Raw genomic sequence first — 14,535 nt, forward strand, 5'->3', positions numbered from 1 at the left:
GTGGCCCTGATTTTTAACATGGATGTATTAAGAGAGCTTGAATCACCTCTGCTGCCAAAAAACAATATTGGAACATAAAAACTGTGGTAAAACTGTTAACAACTGTTCTAACCGTTTGTTAGAAACAAAAAGCTGACATGTGTAGGGGAAATACCATGATTAATTAAATTTGTATTTTCTTGAAACTCACTGTTTGCTACACTGGATCCATTTCTCTCCATCTTTTCCACAGTTGCCCTTCTCCGTGCCCTCCGTGTTCAGCTTCTCATAGCAGAACTTCTCTGAGCCTCCGGCCTCTGAAGAAAAGAGAGGAGGGGTGAACTGCACAGCTCCTGACTACAAACGTCTCTTTTTATACAGTATCTCTGTCTCTGTATGGTGATACTCTGATACTGACACTAATAAGAGCTAATGTGAAGCGAAGGAGTATTAATCTTACTTGACCCCCAGATGTATTTACACTGGTTCTCTCTGGTCTTGCACTCTCCATTGTAGCAACGACCCTTCGGACGGTTAGAGAGAGAGAAAAAAAGAGAATAAATACATTTTCGCTCTGCTGCTCCCAAACTGCTATTAAAAAATAGCACTGGAAAAATTAAAAGCTATTCAGTGTCATCAGTCGGCGTACCTGGTTAACCTGGCAGATGTAACCATCTTGTTTATGAAGGTTGGGAGGGCACTGCAAAAAGTGATAAACGTATGACTTCTTAACCATGCACACTATCTTACAAAATGCAAAGAATGACAGGGATGAGCCGTTTGAAACCAAAAATATGTGACAGATAAGTTCACCTGTCCAGAGTCCCCAGAGCAGGTCTCTGAGATATCACAGTCGTTCACAGCGTAGCGGCAACTGTAACCTCGAGGATAGAACTGGCAAGAAGAGAAGATAAGGGAAAAGTCTAATTTTAGGTTTCAGGAATTAATAGTTTGTGCTCTAGAACTTTAAGAAAAGACCAAGCTCATACCAGACATGTGTTATTGCAGCACGGGCCATCGCTGCAGTGCGCCCCGTTGGCGAGGGAACACTTCTTGCAGCATTCCTTGTAGCACTCCTGAAAATAAACAGCGAATGAGTTTCACCCATCTGAACAAACAAGATGCAAACAAACAGTCGTGACTCGCTGAAGTAAAAAGAAACTCACTGCTCTCGCTCCACAGTCACACTCCTCTCCCACTTCTACAAATCCATTCCCGCATTCTGTTGCCTCGAACAGCTGCCAAAAGAAGACGAGGGAGTTTGAAGGATGCAGAAAAAAAGGTGTGAGTTATGAGAGCTGTGACATGTGAAGAAAGGGGGAGAGTCGTGATCTCCTAACCTTGGTTGGCCTGTTAAACAGACAAGAGCCTCCACCTTTCAAGAGGAACTCCTTGTAATCTGATATGCTGCATTTGGAGAATATCCGTGGGTGTTGGACCCTGAGGAGAGAGAATACCAGGTGATAATTAACCTGGAAGCATGGTTCACAATGCTCCACCATGCCCTGTGTGATGAGCGGCTATCCTCATGACATTTCCAGCCAGACACTGTTTACTCCACCGTAGTAAGAAAACTGAGATATACACAGTCTTTGGTTTTCACTTCTGTAGTTTGTTATTACAGTTTGGACATTTGTGATGTATTTATTTCTGACTATTGTTTCTGCCATCTATCAGTGTTTATTATATATGCTCCCAAATGTTCCTTTCTGATGAGAATACAGTGAGAAAACTGTTAAAATAGTATGACATGTATGTTAATTATAAAAGACGATAAAATAAAGTCAGAGTCTGTTTGAATTAATTCCGGTCGTTTCTTCTTTGCCGTACGCTTAATCAGTGTTAGTAAATCAGTTACCAACTGTCAACAAAACATAACACGGCCTTATGTTTTTGCACATTAAAAGTGAACCTATAGAGGGAAGGCTGCAGGGGTGAATATTGTGTGAATATTCTGCAGGAAGTGTTGAGTTTCATTCATTTTATCTGATTTTGGTGACTTTTGCTGTCTTAGAGACATTATTACAGTAGCAGTAGTACATTAGCAATGGAAGCAGATAAAGACACAACATAATATGTGTGAACAGAGGAAACAAGCAAATTAATTAGTCATTAAAAAACAAAATTTGACGGGTAGCAGCAATGAAATGCCTTCATGTACCAGAAAGAGTTCAAAGAGTTACTGGTTCTCTTTTCAGTATATAATGCTGTTGTGCCCATTGTCAAAAATTTCACAGTAGCTGTTAAAAGCAAACTGATCCCAATTACTCTATACCTGGTGCTAACATACAATCAGTATCTACCAGGTGTAAATCACTGGAGTCACTGATTTGCATCTTCTTGTACTGACTGGATACTTGGTTAAAATGTGTGTAACACTGCAAAACAAAAAGGATGATGATATATACGGTTTCTGAAATAATGTCAACATATAACATTGAATGAATACAGAACATTTATCTACCAGTTCTGCAGTTTAACAGTCTGATAAAGTTATTCTCACACTCCCAGGGTGGCGATAACTATTTTACCGAGTGCACATAAAGAAGCATCTGTAACTGTTACGCTATGCCTCCTTAAGTGTCTGTGTATATATATGTGTGTGTGTGTGTGTGTGTGTGTGTGTGTGTGTGTGTGTTTGAGTGTTTGAGTGTCTAGGGGATATGTTGGACATTACCCAGTATCCTCCATAATGCAGCCAGTCCACGAGTCAGAACAACCACATTCCTCTGCAAACAGGAAAGAGAGTACAGAAAAACCACAGAGACAATGAGAGAGAGAGAGAGAGAGAGAGAGAGAGAGAGAGAGAGACAGATAATCTCAAAGAGAATAAGCATTAACCAGTGACTTTAGCATCTGATTTACTAAGCCCTCTGTCTCTGTTAAAAGGCATTTCTTCGCTCTATTTTTCACTGACTCACACTCTCCTGTCAATCTTGACCAGTTGTGGGACCATGATAAGAATGTCTTCGATGCCTAGCATTTTTCTGAGCTTGCAACTTCTAACATGGCAGCTGTTTGATGACTCTGCCTCATTAAGCACTGTGATCTTAAAACTGATGGCATAAATCCTGACTCAACTTAGTCTACTTTCGGACCACTTTTTCAAGGATAATCAGTGCATCTCTCCTTCTGTCACTCCTGGCACTGGATCTGTTAGAGGCAGTTGCTCCCATTAAAATGCAACTTTTTGTTTTACAGGCGCCATCTGCTGTTGTACATGCCATAAGACAGTTAGATGTCTGGACCTCAAATATGTAACAACCCCATTTTTTTCTAAGGTAATTTACAGAAAAATGTACTGTCTTATATTCAGGCCATGAAAGAACTTATAATAGGTTGCTCTCATCTAACTGAGATGTTCAGCACTGTGAAATATCACGATTCGGTAAACACAAAACAACATGTTATCCTCTTACACCTGGAGGTATCTAGCCATCCCCACAATTTTGGTTTATTTGCTGAGGTTTTAAGATACCTGCTGCCACATCAATACAATGGAGGGTAATCAGATTTCTGGTGCTCAAAGCACCGAAAAGCGACATCTGAAATGAAATTCAAAAGAAACATGCCTTATAAACAACCATGTCTCAGATTAATCAGTTTGAACCACAGACCTCTCCGAGGACAGTTTTAGAGAACTATTTTCTACCAAGCATTAAAAAAATAGGGAAAAAAAGAACGATGAACTCAGTGCCGGATATCTCAAAACCTGAGCAAATTATATTACAATCGCTTGGCAGACACTTTTGTCCAAAGCCACTTAAAATAAGTGTATTCATCCTCCATGGGAACAAGAACTACATGTTATCAAGAATTGGATAGAGTGTACTAAACTCCAAGAGAAAAATACTATCTTGGAGTCTATTTGACTCTCTAACTCTAGTAGCCCAGAGTTTTGTTTTTTTATTGAAGAAATGTGATTTAAGTGCTAGCATGGGTTGTGTGATGTGGGTTTTCAGCCTGGGCAGTGACTCTGCTGTCCTGACTTCAGAGGTCATTCCACCACAGTGGCTCTGGGCAAAAGAGGAGCCTTTCCTGAGAGGAACGAACACAGGTTCCTCAATGAAACTAAAACTGAATCTGAATACCACTGGGGTGAGTGGATTTTTTTTTTTTTTGTAGTAATTTGAGTTACCTGAACCTTGTGATTTTGGCTCTGAATAAACTGCCCTCCCTGGCTAACTTGTACTAGATGTGAGATAACAATGTGTGTTTCATGTATACTTCTCTTGGATGCCGGGTCCCACTGGATGCCCAGATTCTGCGCCAGGCTCTGGGATAGAGACACTGCAATGGACCCGGTATTGCCGTACTGAAGACACAACAGAGACCAGAGATTATTCACCTGCAGTCACACTATGTGATCCCTGTCCAGAGTGATACCAGATGTTAGACAGCAAATCTGACCTCATTGACCCCTACTCCACGGGTCGTAGAACATGCGCCCCCAAAGTACGCTGCACTGCTTCTGTGGAAGTGGAAGGTCGCATTTCTACAAGAATAATGAAAGACATCAGAGAGGATCAGATCAGTCAAACAGTGAGCATAACCCGATATCTTACGTAAATATTCACTCCTGGACGCAGGTACCGTCTCACATGCAGATATCTGCAGTTGCACACCACATGCACAGTGAGTGCAGATGTGATGAGAGCACCCTGAACGTACAAAGACATACAGGGAAGTATTATGAGAAAAAGATCAAAGCACGGATCAGGCTACATTAAACTAATTTTTAGCAGCTGTGTCGCATCCTGCCATTGGGTCTCAGAACTTGTTGCAGACCTGCAGAGATTGTGATTTCACCATATGGAAGTACAAACAACATGGACAAAACAATTATGACAAGACAATGGTACCTGGCATGGATAAAGTACAAAAATTACTTAAACAGAGGTAAAACATTCTTCTAGAAGGCACCTATTTACATATATACTGTATAACTTTCAGATTATCTGACTATGATAACTTAAATTAACTTAAATATAAAAGGATGGCTTGAAGAGTTCTTTGTCAAATCCGTTTTGATATTATTCATTGTGCTGGCATTTTTATATTCAAACTAAATACGCGTCCATCATCACTAACTATAAATACAATGGGCACTATCCAAAAATCTGTTAACATAAATGTATGTTATACACATTTTAAATTAGCACATAAAAAGAAAAAGAAAGGAAACACTGGAAATTTAAAAGAATTCCTAAATATTGCAAATAAAGTTGCAATAAAGGGTAATGAAAACAGATTTTTGTTTAAATAAAGAGCTTACGAGAAAAGGTGCACAGCATCTGCGTGGTGCTTGATGCTCTGCTGCCGATACTTGGAGAAATCTCGCAGCAATTCCAGTGGCCTCACGCTGATGGGGATCTGATCCTTGTCTGTCCAGATCTCCACAGCAACGAGCACCACACGTGTATGTAGGTGCTCCTTGAAGATCTGCCATTGAAGCGCACAGTGAATGGGAGGAAAAAAGAAAGACAGAGAGAGAGAGGGAGAAGCAGAGAGAGACAGAAGCAGCGGCACAGGGAGAGGAGAACAACACCGGGTGTGAATTTGAATCTGAACTGTCTGTGGAGGACAGACGAGGGGGCGCAGCACACTGGGAGCCGGGAGGAACAAAAGGAATGTTAATGCACATGACGAGAACGCAGAGCGAACACCAGCGCTAAAGAACTAAAAATAAGACAAGAATCGGTCCGACTCATTACATGAGACTGATGGAAAGGTATTTGGTCGTAAACCAAACAACTGGACAAAGCCAAATGTTGACCTGTTTGTAGCGCTAGAAGTAAAGCCAGTCATTAGGATTAATGCTTTGTGGGACATGAACGTCTGCACCAAAATTTCTGTAGATGTAGAGATATTTTACAGGATAAGTGAAAACTTTGACCTGCTGATTGCGCTAGAGAAAAAGTCAGGGAATCACTAAGATTCATCATCTGGGATATCTACACCAAATTTCATGGCAATCGATCCAATAGTTCTGGAGAAATTTACGAAAAATTTGCAATATTTCAGCCTGGACTGAAGCGGTGAGCCAAGTGACTGATATTGCCATTCCTAGAGCCATGCAGCTAGTGCGGCTGAGAAAAAAAGACTACTAATTATGTACATTCTGAAATTGATCTCTATTAAAGATACACTGGACATTTCTCAAAGGGTAATTAAAGAGTTTACTCACAGCATCCACAAGATTCACCACTGACTTAGCAAAATTCCTCATTTGCTGCTTCGTCTTGTGTCGTTTGTACTGCAGGAACATATAACAAGAACAAAAGAGAAGATGATTAAGCGATAAACTAATGACACGTTGTTCCAAACACAAAACAGCAGGGCACATTCAGTGACACTGCTCCCTGCTGTGGGAAAAAAAGCAGAATAGGTCTAAAATGTTAATATATAAATATATATATATAAACAACACACATATATGATGAACTAGCAGTTATACAGTAGGAAAAGATAAAAGTCAAATGAGAAAACATACCATATTGTGGTCACTGACAATCATGATCTCTAAATATTTCATTTCCTCAAATACACTGCGAGGCATCTGGAAATCAAAACCAGAAACAATCAGCAATGACCAGAACGTTCCAGGCATATATTTTTTAGTCTTAGTGTCACCACAAGTTTGACGATGTGCAATACTGTAAAGTTTTTTTTTGTAAACTCACTGTAATCAAGGGTGGGAAAACTAAAGTTTGTTGCTTTACTTAAGAGAGAGGTGAGATCAGAGACTTACAGCTCGCTTTTTCCTGCGCTTCAGCCAGGACAAGTCATCCAGCTCTGAGAAGAGCTGCTCTTCCTCCACTGCGAACACACACAAGGAAACACTGACACTTAAACATACATATTAAGTATTTACAACTCGGTATGGTTGTTTGATGAATTCAAGCCCACAGTGAAGTGTTTTTGCTGTGATTTTTTTTTTTTTTTTTAACCAGAAATTCGAAAATTGTTTCCCTGAAGTTCCCATGGAGTACTGTGTTAAATCAAGTGTGTTAGATTAGAGTAGAGATGAAGTGGGAGCAACACAACATCTCATGCTTTAACAACATCAATTTCTAACACCATTAATTTCATTTTAGTTAATTCCTCAGGTGTTTTTACTTTCAGACGAAAAACAAAATAAAAAAAACAGCACACATATTATAAGATGTTGGGTTGTAACACCCATTAAAATAGTGTGTTCTTGACCAATCCAAAGAATCCCCATGTACTTGCATGTTGTGTGGTGAACATACATAACTGGAAGGTAATGACAGGATAAAGCTGAGGGTGGCGACGGTCGGAGGTGGAGGACTGATGGAGGAGGTTATATAAGTTGACGGAAGACAGTGAGGGAAACCCTTACCCTGTTCCTCTGAATCATTGTTCGAGTGAAGGGAGGCTGCTCTTCTTAGTTTGTGAGGCCTTGCAGCTGTATCCTGCAGGGGTGAGGCAAACAAGTGTTAAAAGACTGAAGACGAGCCGGGACAAATTTCCTTGGTAGATATAAGTCTGGACCAAAGTCGTTGACCAACAGACTGACACTACCATCCCTTGAGCCAGACCGCCAGCATGGCTAAAAGTGAAATTTTGTTTTACACATGTCAAGAGTATGGTCTCGTGTAATGCATATCAATTCAATTCAATTGGGATTTTGCATACATATGCTATATCCTGATGCATACGGACACATACAATATCCCTAGAAATATCCTGAAATTGATATAAATTATATTGCCTAGCCCAAATACTAATGCTATTAACAAACAACACTTTAAAAAACAATGAGAAACGCAAAGCTTACATAACCACTTCTATAAGATAGCTTAACAAACTGGAATTGACAAGATTAGTTTACAGAGGTTAAAATTGCTTAAATGTACAGAATGTACAGTGGCATATTATATCAAAAAAATCAAAAAATTAAAACAAAGTCCAAACAGATAACACTAGAACATCAGCTCATGTTTTTAACTACATGATGGCCAGACATGCTTCATTATCACATATGACTCAGCTCCTTCCTTTAAAAACAGGAATGTCCTTGGCATGCCTAGGATATCCTCAGCTAAAAATTTAAAAAGCAGAAATGGCAGGGGAGCGTTGTGCGTATGTGATGGAGGTGACACTACATGAGCAGCGGTGGAAAATCCTTTGTGTGATACATATTTTGGTTGTAGGCAAAGGGAATAACTTACGATTGAATGAGTCTGTTGTAAGGGCTCAATTAGATACACATAGACTCCATCGTCAAACATCCCGCTGCCGGGAAAAGAGAGGAGAAAAATGCAGAGAAGCCATTCAATACTGAGTCAATAGGAGCTGAGGAGCAGAGGTGAGTGTATCCAGAGATATTCTGAACACTGCGAGGATTACACACAACTCTGCTGTTCACTTACTGCAGCCCGTTGCAGGTAGATAAGGCCACGTGGGAGTTATCATTCCCTCTCACCTGGCCGTGGTAGTAACAGTGCTCACCGCCCTGAGGGAAGAAGACACAGGGCTAATGAAGCATCACAGCAAACTATGGCCATAAATAAAACAGCAACTGGCAACACAACACACAAAACTGCGTATAGCGTCCATTACATGGTGAATGTGTCAGTTTTCTACTTAATAATCTTGCGCTTGAATTTTCTAGCATTTCCAAGGATGTAACAGCTTGTCTCAGAGATGTCGGTGTGGCGTATATGCAGCTCATTTCTACAGGGGGCTCAGACTATGCTTTTCAGATGTGTGTTTTAAGAAAAGAGTACATTGCAAGGTGGGTCCTGGCACTATCTGTGACTCAGCTGTCAGGCCCAGGGTTAGCAGAGGACATCCTCCCCCTCTCTCTTTCTCTCCCTCTCTCTCACTTCATCCATCCCACGCTGCGCTGTTACTGCAGAGTGCTTTCTTTCCCTCGTCACATGACCGGAGCTTCAGCAGGAGGCTGCAGGGGAGCAAAACCCTGCTGATTCAGCTACAGTATGCCCAGCCCAGCCCTCTGCCTGAATCAGCAGCAGCAACAGCAAGAGGAACCAGCTCTCATTCCCACACTGTTTTCTTCTCTCCCTCTCTCTATGCCCTCTTTCCTTCTGTTCTTTAAAAAACCATGTACTTTTATCTATCTATCTATCTATCTATCTATCTATCTATCTATCTATCTATCTATGACACTCTTTTCCTTAGTCTGCGAAGAAGATTTCCAAAATGTAACTGCAGTTTTTTGGATGGTTGATTTGTAGAAGGGGTTGAAAAAAGAAGATAACACGCAAACTGATTTACAGAAACCAACACTCATATCTGTTCCTGTATTATTTTCAAAGCGTATTTCCTAAAGTTGTGTCTTTCGCTTTGCCGACACTGCGCATGACTGTACTAAACAAAAACAGTAGGACACTTTGTTCCAGCTAAAGGAAACAAAGAGCCAGACTCTGCCAAAATAAGAAAGAAGGTTTTGGTCAAAACTACAGAAGACATTACCTTTGAAACAACAGGTTTGCCCCCCTCATAGTGGATCTCAACATAATCTGAAGACAGCAAGTCACTGAAAAACACAGAGATTGCACTAGTTAGCGCAGAAGGATGTGATGCAGTGACAATAAAAACATACCAGACTCTGTCCGTCTTTGCTTTCTCTGACTCACATATTGCGGTTTTAAAAAAGTGGTGAGTGCTGCTTTCGTTGACGTTTAAACAAGAACACTCATCACCACAGTGCCTGTATTAGCCTGCACAAACATGGCAAGAACCATGGCATCTCAGAAGTGCAACACAGATGTTAAACTTTGCCTGCCCGCAGGGAAAAAATTATGATGCATTTACGTCTGATATTAATCAATTATCACTGCAAGAGGCGGCAAAAACAAAACTGCATTAGGTAAACTGAAAAATCTTTCAAAAACAATTGAACAAATTCTGTCATGAATAAGATGCAAAATTAAAAATTAAACAACAAATAATCACTAATTTTGCAAGGTAGCCTTTAAGTTACTGAAGTGAAGGAAAATGTAAAACAATCTGAAACTACATTTACATGACTGGTTCTTCCTCAAACTTCCCAAACTTTGTTCACTGGTTGTGAAACAGGAACAGAAACAAGTAACTATGTCTCAAAAGCAGCCTGATGTGATAAATTATTGTGAGGCCTCAGCTTCACCTTGAACAGTTCCCGCTGTCTGAGTCAGCGTCCCTCACCTTTACATGCACTCAATCTGTTAACCGGCAGCAGATTTCAAGAGGCTGCGATTTCTGCCACAATGGCGCTTTTTTTTCCTGAGTAACCTTGCGAATCAAAAACATCCTTTTCTCGGTCTGGATGCAGGGGGGTTGCAGCAGAAACAAGGATATTAAAAAGAAATGGTGTGATGAATCTGTGTTGTGACACCAGCAATGTGACATTTTTGAGTGATGCTCAGCAGCATGTGAGCAGGAAGTGCACCATTAGGAGAGGAGAGTTGAGGCATGAGCGGTGTGTGAGAGAGATTCCTGACTGAGGGGGCTATTTTTAGCTTGACAGATGAGGCAAGGAGAGCAGAGTGGGCCACGCCAGAGTGTACTGGTGTGCGCAAAGCATGGAGGGGTAAAGCACTGGAATTTGCGTGTCCTGAGGTGTGTGCTTAAATGTCTGCGTGAGATCTGTGAATCTGTGTGTGGAGACCATGAGAGGGGAGTCCTGCCCCTACATCTCTCAGCCCATGGGAGACCAAGTGCCACAATGCAGCAGTAGCAGCAGTAGCAGCAGCAGCAGCAGCAGCAGCAGCAGCAGCAGCAGCAGCAGCAGCAGAGGGAAGCGAGACAGAGGCCAGGCAGAGAGGGAGGACCAGAAAGCTGCAGGAGGGTTTTTACATCTGGCGCCAGATCAAATGCAGCTCTGAATCCTGTAGCGACACACGGCACTGTCATGTCGCGCTGTTTTAACCTCTAACACACAGAAATGATCTGCTCTGAGTCTGACTAAATGAAGACGCTCTACGGAAGGGTCAGCAGCACTAAAGATATTCACACTGAAAAAGATCTGAGGTCCATTACAGGGAGGTTACTGATCCCATTAATGGTAAACTACATAAAAAGGATCTGTTTTAAATCCATGTAGGTTTTATATTAAATAAAAAAAAAAAAAAAAAAAATATATATATATATATATATATATATATATATATATATATATATATCTTTTCAGTTGGAAAAACTACTTCCTTGGTTTTCAATCTCAGATACAGTAAAAGGTGAGGTGATAAAGTACTATCCATTGGCAGGTTGCAGACCTATCTATATTTAGATCAGTACTGTCGCAGCTACAACACCAAGCAGATTTCAAACCCCTGTTCTCACACAAAAAAAGGCACACACTGAAGTTAGCTCATCTATCTCACGGATAACCTACAGTGCAAGTAAACTGCTGTGAATTAAGGTCCCACTTGTCTCCCACTGGCCTTCCCGATACATGAGCATCAACCCCTCACTTCAGATATGTGGTTTCCAAACAACATAGAACTCATTAATAAATTTAACATTTCTGTAGTCCCTCCTATATTATCTGACCTTGTACATTTTCACAGTAAGACAAATACTATTTGCTACGGATAACTGCTGAAATCTGCACTTTGACAGCCTCTACGTTGGCACTGAAATGAATCTCAAAATACGACAAAGATGGCAGAGCATCCATAGTTGCATTTGCAACATCATTTCACTAAATCACTGTGTGTCAGCAGCTAAAAATGCTCTCAACTGACTTGGTAAAGCTTTCCATTTTTTTAAGTTTTTGCAAGATAAAAGTAAGTTCACAGTAAGCTAGGTTTATGACACTTCCTCTGTGATGGCTCTGGTTTGAAAAGACTTTATTGGTATTGTCCAAAAAGTGGAGGGCTGCGGACCAAACACTGCATACCAGCACACAGACTGAGTATCCAAGTATTATCATCTAACAGTACTTGGACATGCACAATATAAAGTTAGAATATTTTTACTACAGAATCCAGCCTTAAATCCCGTTACAGGACCTGAAATCTAATCAGCATTTCTAAGTCCTTATACACATTCACATTAAGCCTCCACATATGTAGACCAGCTACTTTGTGAGGGGAGTAAATCAGCATCATTGAGTCCGGAGCCTCATGTCTCTGAGTGGGACGGTGATCACAGACCACAGAATAACTGCCTACTGTCTACTCATTTTGGTAGAAGCCAGTTAAGCCTCATTTTGCAAAATTATTTTGTAAAAAAAAAGTTTGTCTCTAATTTGGCAGCTGAACTAAGATTGCTCTTAGTATTTGGAGGATTGTGGAAACCAGCACACTAACCTATTCAATTATAGCTTCCCTGACCACATTTTATTCGACTGACACTGCATTAATGACTAATCTGACATATAATAGTACATGTAATGTATAAATAACAGTCAGCTGCAGACAGGAATGACAAGTGTTGTCATTTTTGTTTTTGCTAGGATGCATACTGCTTGCTCAGAGTCACTATCTTGCCTTGATACACCCATTGACGATTCCGGTCATCTTGGTAGCCGAGGCCAGACGTCCTACGTCGCCTCTGCGGGATTAGATTTTTTCAGAGTCAAACAACTAAATGATTTAATTTTTTTTGTTTGATTAAACTTTAGTAAATCTCACCGTATGCCTGTTTTGCGTAATGTCATCCGCACCATATAGTCCGCTGGTGTGCATGATTATGTGCACGACAGTACCCGCTCCTGAGTCTTACACTGGTTTTGATCTGCTTGTCATTTCTCCATATTCCAGACAGTTTATGATTTCATGAGGTGCAAGTATTACTGGTATCAGACTTTCAGTTCATAACCATGACCACGTTTTTTTTGCCTTAATTCAATATTTATTTTTATTCTATTGTAGTTTAACTTTTCCTACCTTTCTAGCCTACATTGAGGTTGGTGAAACTAAATGGCCCTGAATTAAAAAAGAAAACCCTACATTTTAGCTTTCCTTTGATGGTTTGCTGCATTTTTTTGCAGAGTATGTTCTATAATATCTGTAGAGAGCGTGTCAGTGTGGATCTGTTGTAGAATGGACGTTTGGACAGAGTTTACCCAGCCTCTCTTAACCCCGGGATGATTGCAGATACTGACGTTCTGCAATTTACATCAATCTGCACATTACAAAATTACAACATGACCTTGACAGAAGATACTGTCGAGAGAGACATACAAATCACCCTCACTGGAAGTTAGACCACAGTCTAACAGTTTGTTGCAATTAATGGCCACAATGGCTGAGTTTTATCTATAAAATCAATTGTTTTAGCTTAAATGAATTACTGTAGTTAGATGAGGTATGGAGGACCTACTTGTTCAACATTAGATCCAGGACAAATCTGGAGCCAAATGCCTCTAACTGGAAACTGGCCTGGGCGAGGTGGACTGCCTGTTAAGGGAGAAGGAGAGTGGTCACTGCCGGCGGCAGCAGATCGCAAAGTATAAGATCATAAAAAAGAGCAAAAATCCACCAACATCATCTACAGCAAAGCGAACAAATAACAGATGCGGTGGATAAATGACAGATCGTAATGTACAGTGCGTATACTGGGTGAAAGGATCCCTTCAGCATGGTTGCTCTGGGATAATTCCAGTTCTTAGAGACACACATAAAGAATGTCTGTTAATGTGCTGTGTGTGAGTATCTGATGCTGTGTAGCAAAATGAGATTAAAGACAGGATTAAGGTTTATTACAAGCCATAATATGGATTTACAACTTCGGAGCCTTTATCAAACAGCATGCCAGTAAGTGACTGGACATCCTTGCTACTGATCACAACACTATTTCTAAAAAATAACTTCTCGCTACATCCCCGGAATCACCTGTTCTGGCTTACCTGGCCCTCTGTGGCTTGGTTCTTGGCCCGGGTGTCCAGGTCATGGTAGGTACTCTCCGAGTCCTCGTTTAGGTAGTAGATCAACCGCGAGGGGTAGGTGATCTCATGCTCTACTGCATGGTGTGTTGTGTTGTCTGTAGCAGGTGCTGCAGTTGCCTGTTGCTTCAGCAGCGCTGGCACTGCAGCCCTCTCAACCTTGTCCTCTACTCCTTGAGAAACTGCAAGAAAATTCCCACCACGCAGACATGAAAACCCTGACCGGTCCACCCACACACACCCACACCCACACACACACACACACACACACACACACACACACACACACACACACACACATAAAAGAGGCAGCTCTCTTCCTTTATTCATGAAACGCATTGATAATACTGAGGCAAGTGGCCATGGCTTCATTGCAGTTCTTCAGGACACACTTCAGTAAGATTAGTTACATGGCATTGTACACTGACAACCACATATGGCTGTTAAGGTGACTGAGAATACAGAATATGAATTGCTTCATTTCATTGAAATCCACTTTTGATATGCTTATTTGCTTATTGCCAAAGTGAAAAAAAACTCTGCACCAAACAGATAAATGCAGTGTACATTATGCAATACCAATCCAAACAGCCTCAGACAACAGCAGATAAAATCAAGCACATGAGCAAAAAGCGTCCCAGTGGCCGTTAATTAAAATGTGGTGATCATACATAAAAGAAGAGCACTATTTTTTA

General features: G+C 40.9%; 1 protein-coding gene across 12 annotated transcripts in view; it reads right to left on the minus strand.

Moving 5' to 3' along the window:
* Positions 1–14,535, minus strand: part of LOC120801262 (disintegrin and metalloproteinase domain-containing protein 23) — a 33,531-nt gene that overhangs the window by 9,479 nt on the left and 9,517 nt on the right. For 11 of the 12 annotated variants that reach the window (XR_005709079.1, XM_040148012.1, XM_040148011.1 and 8 more), the window contains 20 exons: positions 13,805–14,058; positions 13,279–13,355; positions 9,442–9,505; positions 8,376–8,458; positions 8,175–8,238; positions 7,343–7,415; positions 6,731–6,798; positions 6,473–6,538; positions 6,167–6,235; positions 5,255–5,421; positions 4,390–4,474; positions 4,207–4,294; positions 2,657–2,708; positions 1,320–1,419; positions 1,146–1,217; positions 969–1,055; positions 793–873; positions 629–679; positions 440–503; positions 191–296 (listed from right to left, as the gene is read on the minus strand). Coding sequence is in view for 11 of the 12 variants with exons in the window: in XM_040148012.1 (XP_040003946.1) it covers positions 191–296; positions 440–503; positions 629–679; positions 793–873; positions 969–1,055; positions 1,146–1,217; positions 1,320–1,419; positions 2,657–2,708; positions 4,207–4,294; positions 4,390–4,474; positions 5,255–5,421; positions 6,167–6,235; positions 6,473–6,538; positions 6,731–6,798; positions 7,343–7,415; positions 8,175–8,238; positions 8,376–8,458; positions 9,442–9,505; positions 13,279–13,355; positions 13,805–14,058 (1,771 nt within the window). In the remaining variant the exon portion in view is untranslated. The remainder of the gene's footprint in view (positions 1–190; positions 297–439; positions 504–628; positions 680–792; positions 874–968; positions 1,056–1,145; positions 1,218–1,319; positions 1,420–2,656; positions 2,709–4,206; positions 4,295–4,389; positions 4,475–5,254; positions 5,422–6,166; positions 6,236–6,472; positions 6,539–6,730; positions 6,799–7,342; positions 7,416–8,174; positions 8,239–8,375; positions 8,459–9,441; positions 9,506–13,278; positions 13,356–13,804; positions 14,059–14,535) is intronic. The other variant, XM_040148016.1, reaches the window with a different exon arrangement.

This window comes from Xiphias gladius, chromosome 16 (genome assembly GCF_016859285.1).
Source record: "Xiphias gladius isolate SHS-SW01 ecotype Sanya breed wild chromosome 16, ASM1685928v1, whole genome shotgun sequence".
Taxonomy (NCBI): domain Eukaryota; kingdom Metazoa; phylum Chordata; class Actinopteri; order Istiophoriformes; family Xiphiidae; genus Xiphias; species Xiphias gladius.